The sequence below is a fragment of the Kogia breviceps genome, chromosome 2 (assembly GCF_026419965.1).
Source record: "Kogia breviceps isolate mKogBre1 chromosome 2, mKogBre1 haplotype 1, whole genome shotgun sequence".
NCBI classification, from domain to species: domain Eukaryota; kingdom Metazoa; phylum Chordata; class Mammalia; order Artiodactyla; family Physeteridae; genus Kogia; species Kogia breviceps.
In genome coordinates, this window is record NC_081311.1 from 179,266,861 (window position 1) to 179,280,217 (window position 13,357).

A 13,357-nucleotide genomic window follows, 5' to 3' on the forward strand; every position below is an offset into this window, starting at 1 on the left:
CTTTGGGTTCTCCTTTGAAGATCTTAGAGGCAACTAAAACATCCTTTATTGTCCTCTTAAATACACACCGATATTTCTTAAGTGTGCATTTGCCTACTTAAAAAAATACATCTGTGATTGCAACTGAAGAGTGGTTTTTGCTTACCTTCTCCTTATCTATATTTTATTTTTCTCTATGCTGGTCTTCATTTTTCAGAAAAAGCTATATTTTATTGTAATAAAACTCCTTGAAAATACTCAGATTAAAACAATGGTTCTGTATACCATCAGTTTATCAGAATAGGCAATATATAATTGTAGAGTTGCCTGTCCTTAAAACAAATGCCAAAATATATTTATATAACTTTTAGAAGAAAATATTTTAGAGAAAAAAAACCCCATTAATATAATGTCATTGTTGTGTTGCAACTATAATAATGAGTTTTCAGGAATGAGTAAACTTTCTGTACTTGATAATAATTTTAGACTGGGTATTTCATCAACTGTTTTTGCAATATTCTTGTGTTTTACATTAGCTCAGAGTAAATGCAAATGAGTAGAAGGATTAAATTTAATAATTGTCTTCCATTATAATAGTACCATCAGTTATTCTTATAAATAATCAATTGATTTAAAAACTCAAAATTTATTTTTATAGACATCTAGATTGTCACTATTGCCATTTATTGAGGGAAGGCTAGCTATGGAGTTCATCTTAGTATACCTTATATATATTATCTTGTGTATAATATACATTTAATACATATGCTGAATAAATAATTTTTAAAATTTATATCATTTCTGAATTTTAGTTTATTACCTACCTAGTTTACTGTATCTACATGGGCAAAGCTATGTGCACTCCTTACAACTGCTTCACTGAAATGTTTGTGTTTTCAACAAGCATGAAGTAGTTTTTGACAGACACCCTAGAAATAATATTCCAGCATATATTATCAAAATACCAACTTCTCAGAAAGAATATCTACTACTTAACTTGTTACTCAAATGATACAATCATACACATTTGCTGACCAATGGAGGTGATTATAAAAAAAATCTATACATCTGTTTTTTTATTTGCTTCAGCAGTATTGAAATTCATAAAGAAGTTCCAGCTCTATGTCCATACATTGATTAGACTTAAAACCTCAGTGTTTCAAATATGCTCCAATCAATAGGACAGATCACTGAAGAGGTCACCACAATCCCATTAGGCATAGTACAATGTGGGGCATTTTAATCAGGGACACAATGGGTCTTATTTCAGATGATTGTGAATTTTGGTTAAAATCCATTGGACCCATTGATTATTAGGTGACATCTGCCACATGCAAGTTACTGGCTACAGGATTGGCAGTGGATGTTAAACACTCTTGTACTCTGTAATTTAATGTATATTTTAATGAAGTGAACAGTGAGATTTCTGACAGGCATCAGCAACTTTTAAATAGAGTCTTCCAAATTTCTCATAGAGTCTGAAAGTAATGAGATTTGTTCCATAAAGTGATGAAATTTATGCCATAAATTATCTCTAAGAGAAGAGTGCTTCTTAAAGCAGAATCATTTCCTTGGTAGAGATCAGATTTTAAATAGTTGTTTAATAAGAAGTTTTTGGAAAAGCACTCTGCACTATGTTCTCTCTGAAAATTTTTGCCCGTTATCAAAGAAATGGAGTGCCGCGTGGATCCAAGGCCCACTATCACTTGGGCAGAAGGAAAGCCATTGATATAGTTACTGTGCTAAAACTTGGCACTTAGAATATATCCTATCAATAAAGACGCAGATGTAGAGAATGGATTTGAGGCCACGGGGAGGGGGAAGGGTAAGCTGGGACGAAGTGAGAGATTGGCATGGACACATATACACTACCAAACGTAAAATAGATAGCTAGTGGGAAGCAGCCGCATAGCACAGGGAGATCAGCTCGGTGCTTTGTGACCACCTAGAGGGGTGGGATAGGGAGGGTGGGAGGGAGACGCAAGAGGGAGGAGATATGGGGATATATACGTATACATATAGCTGATTCACTTTGTTATACAGCAGAAGCTAACACACCATTGTAAAGCAATTATACTCCAATAAAGATGTTAAAAAAAAAAGAATATATCCTATCCATTTATGTATCCATCCATTCAATCTTCAACAATATTCACAGAGGACTTTCTAGGAATCAAGTTTTGTTTCTCAGAATATTCAGCATGTGTTTTGTTGGATTTTGTACTTTAACTCATCCTTTAGGAAAAAGGACATGTTTAAAATCAGGGCAGGACAGGAATAGAAATGCAGACATAGAGAACAGACGTGTGGACACAGGGTGGGAAGGGGAGGGAGGGATGAACTCACAGATTAGGTTTGACATCAATACACTACCATGTGTAAAATAGAGAGCTAGTGGGACCCTGCTGTATAGCACGGGGAGCTCAGCTCGGTGCTCTGTGATGACCTAGATGGGTGGATGGGGTGGGGGAAGGAGGTACAGGAGGGAGGGGATATAGTTTTTCATACAGCTGATTCACTTCAATGTACAGCAGAAACTAACACAACCTTGTAAAGCAACTATACTCCAATAAAAAAAAAAAAAAATCAGGGCTTCTTTCTGAAAAATATTTTATAATATACGAAAATCATTTTGTTTAATAAGTAACCATTAAACTTGACACACACTATAAAATGAGGCTAGCTTTTTCTTAGATCCTTTAACAATACCTCTACATGTATTCTCATCTTAGTTATCATGGTATTTTCTAATGCGGTAAAAGTCTGTAATCATCAACTGCTAGTCTAGTCAGTGGAGTGCTTGAAAATTGACTTAACTGGTGATCCACATGATGGATATTCAAGGAATTTCAAATTACCTATAGAAAGTAAGATTATTGTTCATTGCGATAATGCCAAAATCCAAATATTTATTTCATGACTCATAATCAGAAACCTTTCACCCTCAAAGTGCCCTTTACAACATTTAAGTAAAATGCAAACATCTTATTGAATCACAATCCTATCCATGTATGATAAACACAGGTGAAACTGCCCAGAGGTATGGTTTAACAAATAAGAAAACGTAGAATATGCATAATTAATTACGTATATGTTAACAAAGATTTCTTGAGTATCTATTATGTACTAAGATATCTTCTTGGTGCCAAGAATACAGCCAAGAACAGTATACTATAAGGAGCTTATAAACTATGGGGAAGGCAGATAAAAATAAACAAATATAAGCAAACCAATAAGGTAATTTCATAAACTGACGAGAGCACTGAATGGGCAATGTGTTGGAGAAAGATGACGGAGGAATAGTCATCTAAGAGCTCCCTGGAGAGAGGGCATTTGAGTTGACACTTAAATGATGAGACTTCAATAAAAGAAAATAGGTTTGTTGACTTTTTTTTTTTCTGAGTGATTTATAATGGTCATTTTAACCTTTCACAATTACTCATTATCTAGAGGCTTCTAATAAGAATTTTTCTTCAGTGTGTTTCTGACATGATTAATTCTATTAGTTCACAAATCTCCCCACCAAACCAAGTCCTTTAAAACTCTATTGCAACCACCTCTGCAATCATATACTACTTCGAATAAGAGAAATAACCTGAATATTCTTTAAATACAGTTGTGTGCTTCCAATTTTATATTTTTTGAATTATTTTTCAGAAAGCCATCACTAGCTAAGTATGCAAGTGAGTTATAATAATAATGTTATATTTCTTACATATTTTATGTGCTTCCCAGTAACTCTGTGAGGCCGGTAATATTGTTATTCTTTTGTTTTATAAATTAAGAAACTAATGCACAGAAAGGCTATGTAATTTTCCCAGGATTCACAACTAAAGTAAAGCATCTGAGACTAGAACTCAAGTCCTAAGGCTCTAGAGAACTTGCTTTTAACCATGATACCACAGCCACTGAAACGAAGCCAACAAAATGAAAATTTTTTTTTCAGTTTTTCCTAATTTAGAATTCCTTAACTTGTAAGAGTGTTGTTATCTGAAGCCTTACCAAATTAAAATAGTAAGCTGAACACTGCCATGTCCCTTGTCACTTTGAGGTCTGAATTTGTATAACAAACCTTACAGACTGTGGCCATTTCCTCCCAGGCACCCTACATGCAAAATGCCAGTAACAGCCATCACATAAATAACAATGCCATGAGGTATTACTGTGTGGACCAAACATCCAGCCTCTCCTCAGGTATGGATAAGTAAGTCTCATTGTATTCGGAGTACAAGGGTGTATTTTCTATAAACATCTGGGAACTTCCTTGCAACCAGTCTCCAATAACACGTTCTAATAATCCTATGTTAACGCTTGATGACCCCATTAAATTCCAAATTCTCACAAAGAACATATTTGATTGTTGTTCTGGAGTTATTCAGTCACTCTGCTAATCTAAGTTATGAGTTCTCAGGCTACATTTTTGCATTTTTAAATTGCGGAGCATTCTACTGTTTCCTGGATTCTGGGATTCAGGAATTCCAATTCTCCGAGAATTCTCAAAAGTCACACTCAGTGGCATTGGGATTTCAGCTTCAAGGTCTTCAGAAGTGAACCATCGTTTAAAGGAGGTGTATTGCCATGTTTCCATTCTAATACCAAGGAGGAAGATTTGAATTCTAGTCACTTAAACCAATATTTTAGAAAGAGCCCCGTTTTATTCTATTAATTTTAAAATAAATATGTATCTAGCAGGAAACCCCTTGAAGTTTAGGAACAGCTGGGACAGCATTTGGATTTGCCATGCAAATATATTCAGTGACAGTGAGAACTACAGATAAAATATATGGTTTCTCCTTAAACAGAGTCCCACGTTAGATATTCAAAAAACACTAAGCTAAAGGCATACAGATTCATAACAGACATATAATATTCAGATCACCTTATACAAACATTAACAAATAATTATTTATTTGTTAATGTTTGTATTAACATTAATAACTTTTTAACAAATTCGTTAACAAATAATTTGTTAATTGTTAACAAATAATTTAAAATAATGTTAATTATTTGTTAATGTTTGTATATATATTGAATGTTACTTTATTTTTCAAAGCTTTCACTGAAATAAAATGCTCTGTGAGATTTCTTAGAAAAAGATTTTCCGTGTATAAAATTTTAGGATGGTGTCATTTAATCATCTTACTGACCAGATCTCTAACTCACAAAAGCCATGTACTGGTCATAATTTCACATGTTCTTTAAAAAAAAAAAAAAGCTAGTAAGAATAATTTTTTCTCAAGTACTTGTTCCAGTGTTCTCTGTTCCCCTAAGGATAGCCTTATTGTTTAATCTTTCGTTTTACAGGCCATATTTTCAGATTTAATCTATAGCTATCACATTCAAGAGCCTGATAAAAGGAAATTTGTAACCAGCTCAGTACTTAAGATGTACAGATTTATTCAAAGCATCAAACCTTTCAGAGTTTTATGCTGTAAGGTGGGAAGGGTTTTTACGGTAATGTAAATAAATGTGAAGGATTTTTACGGTAATGTTAATGTCAAAGTAGCACACTGCTCACCCCTAGGAACTTCTGGCTGTATAAGCAACACCTTTTTAGAAGCACAGTGGGAAGCAGGGGTGGTGGAGGAAGTCAAGCGAGGCAAGAAAACAATGATATGCAAACTGGGCAGTTTATGAAAGGAAAGAGACTTGGTGAGGCTGGAGAGGACGGAGGGGGCTTTAGTGTGAGGTCAGTAGATTAAATTTTATAGAGTGTTTGGAGTGCTGGAGGCAGGCACACAGAGGCTTGAGATGAGAAGAAATGGGCTGTAACAGAGGCATTCTTTCTAAAAACAACTGCATGATAACAAAAGAGGAAATAACATGTTTCTGACAAGAGATTCTGGGCCAAGAAGAGAGAGACTGGTATATGAATAAAGCCAGGTTCAAGGAAGGATTCATGAGAAGTTGCCAATGGCTAGGGTGATAGTCTATAATTTTTCTAATTTATGTTTCTCATTACTCAAAATCCCTTTTAAAACTCTGGCATCCTTTTATCACTAAGCCTTATCGTCTTCGTTCTTCTTCAGAGTATTTCTCAGGACTCCAGTGTATACACATCCAGCCTCCGCTGATTTCAGGCAGAGGCCCCGGAGTCTTTACTGGACCATTATCTGTTATTCCTTCTCCCAGATAACTACCATGAGTGTAGCTACCAGGTTACAAGACTTGAAGGTGCCAAAGTCCCCAAGAACATGAGCCTCATGGCAACCTAACTTCAGCCTATTACAATTTTCTACGAACTCACATTTGCAAAAAGTTTAAAAGCTCTACAGCTCCATAATAATCTATGCACTAACTACCCTAGTTAGTGTAATTCTCTTTAACAGGAAGTATCTATCCTCTATAAATCAATCATTCAGCTGCTAATGGTTATTCCTATGGATCTGGTCTGCCTGAAGAAGTGTACAACACATTGGACACTAAACCACTCAGATGGGAGTACACAGAATAGCCATGCTCGCTATCACGTGGCAGTACCATATAGCAGTTAGGATGCCTGGATTCAAATCCTGCCCTTTCTCCCACTACGTACAGGACCTGGGAAAGCTATTGAACCTCTCTCAGACTATTTCCTTATCTGTGAGATGGAGATAATAACAAATCTTCTTTCATAGGGTTATTATGAAAAATAAGTAAGTTGATATAAGTAAATTGCTCTAGCATGATACCCAGTAGTTAATAATGTTCAAAAACATTGTTTGAGTCAGAATGGTGTTCTTCCTCAGTCTGTGATGGGAATCTAATAATCCAACAAATCTTTCTCAAGGACCAGAGTTACATTGAGGTCGACATTTTGCATTGGAAAATCTAGGGGCTCTTTGGGATTTTTAGTGCCCAAATCAGTCCACTAGAGTTGCATAGATCAGCCCCTCCTTCGGCTAGAAGGGAAACAGCAAGAACAATCACAGCTGTGGAAGAGCAAGGTGCAGAAACAAGATGAGCTACTCCCTTTTGCTCTCATGTTAGTAATAAATGCAGGCCAAGTCCTTGCTGTACTTCAGAAGGCTGTGCAAAAATACTTCTTTGCGACTAATCAAGAACAGGGAGACACCTCTGACAATTTTGCTTGGGAATTTAAGATATCACAAAGGGACTTGCAAAATAAGAGGCAGTATAGCAGCTTGAATATCCATTTCTCACGCTGTTTCCTCACTCAAGATTTCCTTCATCAAATAATGTGTTGTGGTAACAAACCTTTCCTTAATTTACTGAGGTTTTCAGTGGAGGGAGCTTCAGGCAACTTCCCGCCCTTGGGATGATCCAGTAGATTTTTCTGGAATACTTAACACAACTCAACCACATGGTAAAGAGCTTAACTGTACTCTTCAATAAACTTACTGACCATGCTAAGAAATAGCAATATTTCTTCCACAGATTCTATGGTTAATTCTCTTGTTTCTACTAAATTTGAAAGTAAAATAGTTCATTGAAAGCTAGACCATCATTCTTCAAGCAGAAAGCGAAGAGAAAATTAATTTAAAAATAATTAGTTTGAAAGGCTTCCACTCTCACAGACCACCTGAGTCAAGAAACATTGATATTACCCAAACTGTCAAGCTCATGAAGAAACAAGAGCTGGAAGGCATTATGGACAGTAGTCACTGAGATAAAGGCTGTGGACTTTAATTAACACAATTTTGAAGTGAGGCACTGTGGCCCTGTGGCACAGAATTGGAGACAGAATTTTCCAGGAACAAATTGCTTGTTTTGAGAAGTATAGACCTGTATAACTTCTGAGACCTCTAAGTTCTCATTCCAGAATTCTCAATTTCTGTTTTATGAGAAGGGAAACCTAGAAAGTATAAAGGATGAGATAGTCACAGAGTGGCCACTGCTTTAGATTATTTGTGGTATAGAAAGTTTCTAGAAAGGAAACACAAAACCCCAAACTCATTCTTGGTTGGTAAGTATTGTGAAGATGAAAATTTTCTGCTTTTTAATTCTTTTCTCTCAATTCATCACTGTTCAATTCCAGTTTTAGAGTCTCTGACTCTTCAATAGGGACTTTTAAAGTCAATCAGTTTTAGTCCATTCATAAAAGCAAGCAGGCAAGATGAAAGGTATTCACTAAATCATTCAAGAGGCAGTACCTGGATGTTTGGATCCCAAATGCAATCTCCTCTAAAATTCGCATTGGAAAAAAAATGCCCTTTAGAGTCTAGGTTAGCTTGAAAAGGAGTTTCTACCAAGGGTACAGATCTCCATTTACTATTTTCTTCTTTCTCAGTAATCCTTTTCTTTCTTAGGAAATAAAATGAAAAATGGCAAAAACTTATTTCACATGCTCCAGTGTCATTCCCGTTTACCAGAGGAAGGCAGAGCAATAAGTGCATCTGGAAACCAAACCAGGAGGTGGTGACATATTTGTTGTCCAAACCTTTCTTTGAAAAGTAGGAATATAAGACATAAGAAAAGTCATACATGAGCACTCTGGTTGCTCATGGCAACCTGAGCTGCACATGGCAACCCAACTTTGCTTGGATGTCCAGGTGGCCTTCCATGGGGGAAGAGTGATCATACACATGGTAAATGGAGTTATTACAGTAAAGCCAATATAAACACTGATGTTTTGTCTTCTGACAGCATATGAATGTGCAAGCATTAAGTTATAGGAGAAAAGGGGCTAATTTTAGATTTGTTCCTAGCCCTCTCCATGTGAATGGTGTCGCTGTGAGCCCAGCAATGAAGTTCACTGTGTTGTAGCAGACTGCGCAGTTCCTGAGTGTGTCAACCCAGTCTATGAACCAGAACAATGTTGTCCTGTCTGCAAAAATGGTAAGACCATACTGCATTAGCTTTCAAAGAGGGGTTAGTGCAAAATACAGATATTCCACCACTGCACACCATTCGATGCAAAAGCCCTCTAAGATCTGACTGTGGGTTTTCAATGTGGGCATGGCCAATTAATATTTTTATCCCATCTTAAAGTGAAAATAAGCCAGCAATGGGTGAATCGTGAAACTTTCCAGCTGGAGAATTAAAGCTCTTATAAGCTGACTTTGTTGTGGTCCCTATTATTTATTGTTGATCTCTACGGAGAATTTTGGAAAGAATGCAGTACCATCTTTTTATAGTGACTGAATTTCTCTCTTGTGGAGGCTATGAAGCGGTTCCTAGTGCATAACCTGGGACAGAGAGTAGGATTAATGCCAGGTATTTTGTTTTGGGCACAGATAAGACTTTAGGCTTAAAGTTATCAAAGAATTACAGAATTCAATTACTCATACACTTAAGTTGAAGTAAAGAAGACTAGAAAGTTTAGGGCTTTTATTCTAGGTTTTTATTACAATGGAAACCTGCTCTCAGAGTAATTGCTATAGAGGAGAACTTGGCTTATAAATTTATGGGTTCCTTTTGGCCCTCATAGGATGGAGAGGTTGAAATGACTATGGCATGCCAATCACCCAAAATCCAAGTGAGGCTGCAGAGAAGACAATGCAATGCCATTAACCCAGGACAGCATATCAGCAAAGTCAAAATCACACTCTTGCTACTGGTCATATGCCAACCAAAAAACACAGCTTCACTGTGTAACATTCCACAAATGCCCCCACTTGGCATTAATATATGCTTGAAAAAGTAGTTCTAGCTTTTAATTAAGCTGAGGTCACTGTAATGCTGAATCCTTATATGCCTTTCCTTGAATTAGCAGCTCTCATCTTCTCTATTACACATTTTTTTGTCCAGAATTTGGCATTATGTGAGATCACCTACTAATCTTTTTCTCTTGCAGAATTATAATTAGTGAAAAGAGGTATCAGGTTATTTAGCCAAAGAAAAAACACAAGCAACTCTGATTGTTTTTATAATACTTGTAGTGTTTTGGTATCTTCTCAAATGACTTATAAAGAACACTTATGACATTTCTTCAGGCACAGTTTTTATTATTTCTGATTGTGTAAATCTCTTGAGTCTAATATTACTGCACACCTGGCTTCTCTTTTTCTTCTTATCCCTCTCATCCAACTGACGTGTGTCATAGTGAGCATATCTCTGACTTAGAAGGTGGAGATAAATATCCTCCTGAAGTTCAGGCCGATCTAATATATGCAAAGATATCAAATTTAAGACTTTATATTTTTAAAAGGACATTGAAGAAACTGGAAAAGATACAGGGAAGAAAAATAAGATGATTTAATGGTTGAAAAATAGGACCTATGAGGACAGACTGAAGGAGTTTGCATAATTTGTCCTGGAAAAGAGAAGGTGCCAGGGAGACCTAACTGTCATAAAGTATATGAACGGTTAGTCTAAAGTAGAAGAGCACCTGTTATTTTTCATTTTCTCCAAGGACAGAAGGAAGAAAAAAATCAGCTACCTAATCAATCTTTAAAAATAGGATTGACAAGTCTTTGACTAAAGACCATTTTTTTCTAGAAGCAACTGTCTAAACAGGTCCTTGAGGATTTTGTCTTCCCTGGAAGGCCCTGGTTGGCTATGTTACACATTTAGGGTAAACAAAACTACACCGAAAGTTAAAAACTCTCATCTGGACATACTCAGAATATTCAGAGAATTAAAGCATGCTAGACTGTATATTTAGAATACAAGTTTTACACATGCATCTGCCACGTCATCCTAGGTACTCCCCACCCAAACCAATAGTATATCCAGAGTTGATGTCTATGTCAAATGTTAAATCAGCCACTACAAACTAGTTACACTGAATTTTATATCACCCAAGATTATCCTATTTCTGTCACATACCAGAATAGAAATCTGTCCTAGAATGAAACTCTCTTTGTACAAAAATATATAATGAATGAACTTTAATTGTTCGATTAATTAGGTAATTAATTAGTAACCCATTAGTATTCCTGAAAAACATATGTTGAGAGAGCAAAATATATTAGTTAGGTTTTCCGATTTTTTGTTCATGAAGCACTACAAAACAACCATTTCTGTTCCCTTTTGCCATTTCCAAGCAAACTTTTTTTTCTTTTTTAAATAAGGAAAATTAACCTGAATTAAAATTAGCCCAAAGACTAATTCTGGATGTAATATAACATTATGACATGTTATCTTTTTTATTATTAAATGCCCCTAATTAGTCCCTTATGCCCCAAAAGTAAAGTGTAATCATTGTCAAAGAAGAACGTATAGAGGACCTGCTGGAGAATCCTTATGACCATGTACCAGTATTTTTGAGTGAGCGGACTGAGCCCCAATGCTTGCTGACTCTCATTCTGAGTTCAGAAAACAGAAACAGATGACCCATGTGCAGAAGAGCCAGGGAGGAAATAGATGTTTACTCTGACAGAATATAACTCGAACATTTCTTAAATTTCTAACACATGATAAGACTATCTGATTCTAAATGACAAGATTCATTTGCCCAGTATAGTGTAAACTATTTTTAAAGCATTGTACTATTTTCTTAGATTTTGAAAAAAAACCAACCAGAAGATAAACATCTACCCTCAGGATTCAAGGTAGAGGCAATAGATCCTAATTTGTAAACAGTCCTATAATATTTTCTATATTTTCTTAAATCTTCATAAATGTTGAAAAAATTTAGTTTGCACAAATGCAGACTATCTTGGCTGCCAAACTCTTTCTTCATACTAAGATTGATTTTTCTGCCTTCCTGAATTATAACTTGCCAAGAGCAAGAGACATTAAAGATATAAAATGAAAGTTTAAAGCAATAGAATCTACCACAAACAGTATTCAGCTAATATCAAAATCTTTGTTCTTTGTTCTCAGATTAGAGCAAGAAAAAAAAAAAAAAGGAAGTACAATGATATATATGTAGGTATATGAAGTTTTCCCAGAAAACAGTAGTTTTACCAATAAAAATGTAACAATTGCCCTTACAAATAAGTATTTTTAATATTATAAAGTGCAAGATAATCTGATCCCTAGATAAATAATGATAGCCTCTTTATTCTCCATAATATAATTTGTAAGAATAAAGACTTATACTTCTAAAATTTTCCTCTAATGATGTAAAAAAAAAAAAAAAGAAAGAAAATTTTTAATTTATTCGTCTCAATGGTTACCTCAAGCAAGATTTTCCAGTGGTTATCAATAAATATAGCCAAGCCATTAAAAAGACTCCATTCTTATTAAAGTTAGTTTAGCACCAAGAAAAGTCTATTAATTTAATCTGAATAAAATACAATAGAAACATTAAGGAAAGATGTGAATGGCTGGGCACACACAAAACAGGAGGAGAAGGAGGAAAGTAATTTTTTATTTGGGGAGGATTATGGTGATTGATATAGGGATTTATTGTTTTAAACAATTTTATTAAGCATCTGCTTCTTCCTTCTCTATACATCTTCATGAGCTAGCAATTCAAATGCCTTCCTGAAAGATTTAACATTTCTAGATTGTTTTTCTTCCCCCAAGATTGTGTTACTTTGGCCTATCTTTCGGCTCCAGTCCTTTCCATGGAAATTAATATTCTTTATGGTTTTCTGATTTTATAATATGAAAAATAGGTTAGCACAGCACCTGCTTAAAGAAAATATTTCTATTTTGGAGTGTCATGTAAATATTTCAAATATTCAGTAACTGACCATTCATTTAACTAGTGAAGTATTTGATCATTAGATCATACAAATGACTAACTGCATTTTTTCTTTACATTTCATCTGTCAGTATGTCAGTGAGTTCTCTGTTTTCGTCAGAATATATAGTCAGTCATTATTCATGGTTCGGAAAAAAAGTCACTTCATGAAAAATTGAAGTAGAGAGGAATCACCCACAAAATCGTCCATGCACATTAAGTGAGGAGTTTACATATCCTTTTCAACTAAACTGAAGTTGTCATAAGCCCTGTTCAAATATTTAATTTCATATCCCATACTCTCTTCCAGTTTAGTAGTGATACAAATAAAGAAGGAAATAGACTAGCCAAAAGGTAAATGGAAAGAAGACAGCAAAGGGATGGGAAGTGCACAAATAAGAGAGAGGACTTTAGAGCCATCCAACGCCTTCTAAAGGTGCTTGGGTAAAACGCTGCTTTGTGTTGACACATATAATATACAAAGAGCCCCTTGAAATAAATAAGAGAGAAAAAGATTTCCACAGGGAAGAAAATAGGCAAAGGGTATACAAAGAAAATTCAGAAAAGAAAACCAAATGTCTAATAAATATATGAAAATACACTTAGCCTCACAAGGGATCAGGGTGATCGAAATTAAAACAATGAGATACTAATATTGCATTGATAATAATTTGAGATTGATGATACCTCAAATCAGCAAAGATACTAAATGTTGGAACAACTTTTAAGAAATTTAAAGTCAGCAGTTCTGGGCTTCGCCGGTGGTGCAGTGGTTGGGAGTCCGCCTGCCGGTGCAGGGGACGCAGGTTCGTGCCCTGGTCTGGGAGGAGCCCACGTGCTGCGGAGCAGCTGGGCCCGTGA

The 13,357-nt window shown here is 35.5% G+C and overlaps 1 protein-coding gene across 2 annotated transcripts in view; it reads left to right on the plus strand.

Annotated features, from left to right (window-relative positions):
• The window catches only part of VWC2L (von Willebrand factor C domain containing 2 like), a 161,640-nt gene that overhangs the window by 17,033 nt on the left and 131,250 nt on the right, over positions 1-13,357 (plus strand). The window contains exon 3 of one of the 2 annotated variants that reach the window (XM_059052922.2): positions 8,628-8,757. The exons of the other annotated variant lie outside the window; for it this stretch is intronic. Coding sequence (XP_058908905.1) covers positions 8,628-8,757 — 130 coding nt within the window. The remainder of the gene's footprint in view (positions 1-8,627; positions 8,758-13,357) is intronic. 2 annotated transcript variants of the gene reach the window in all.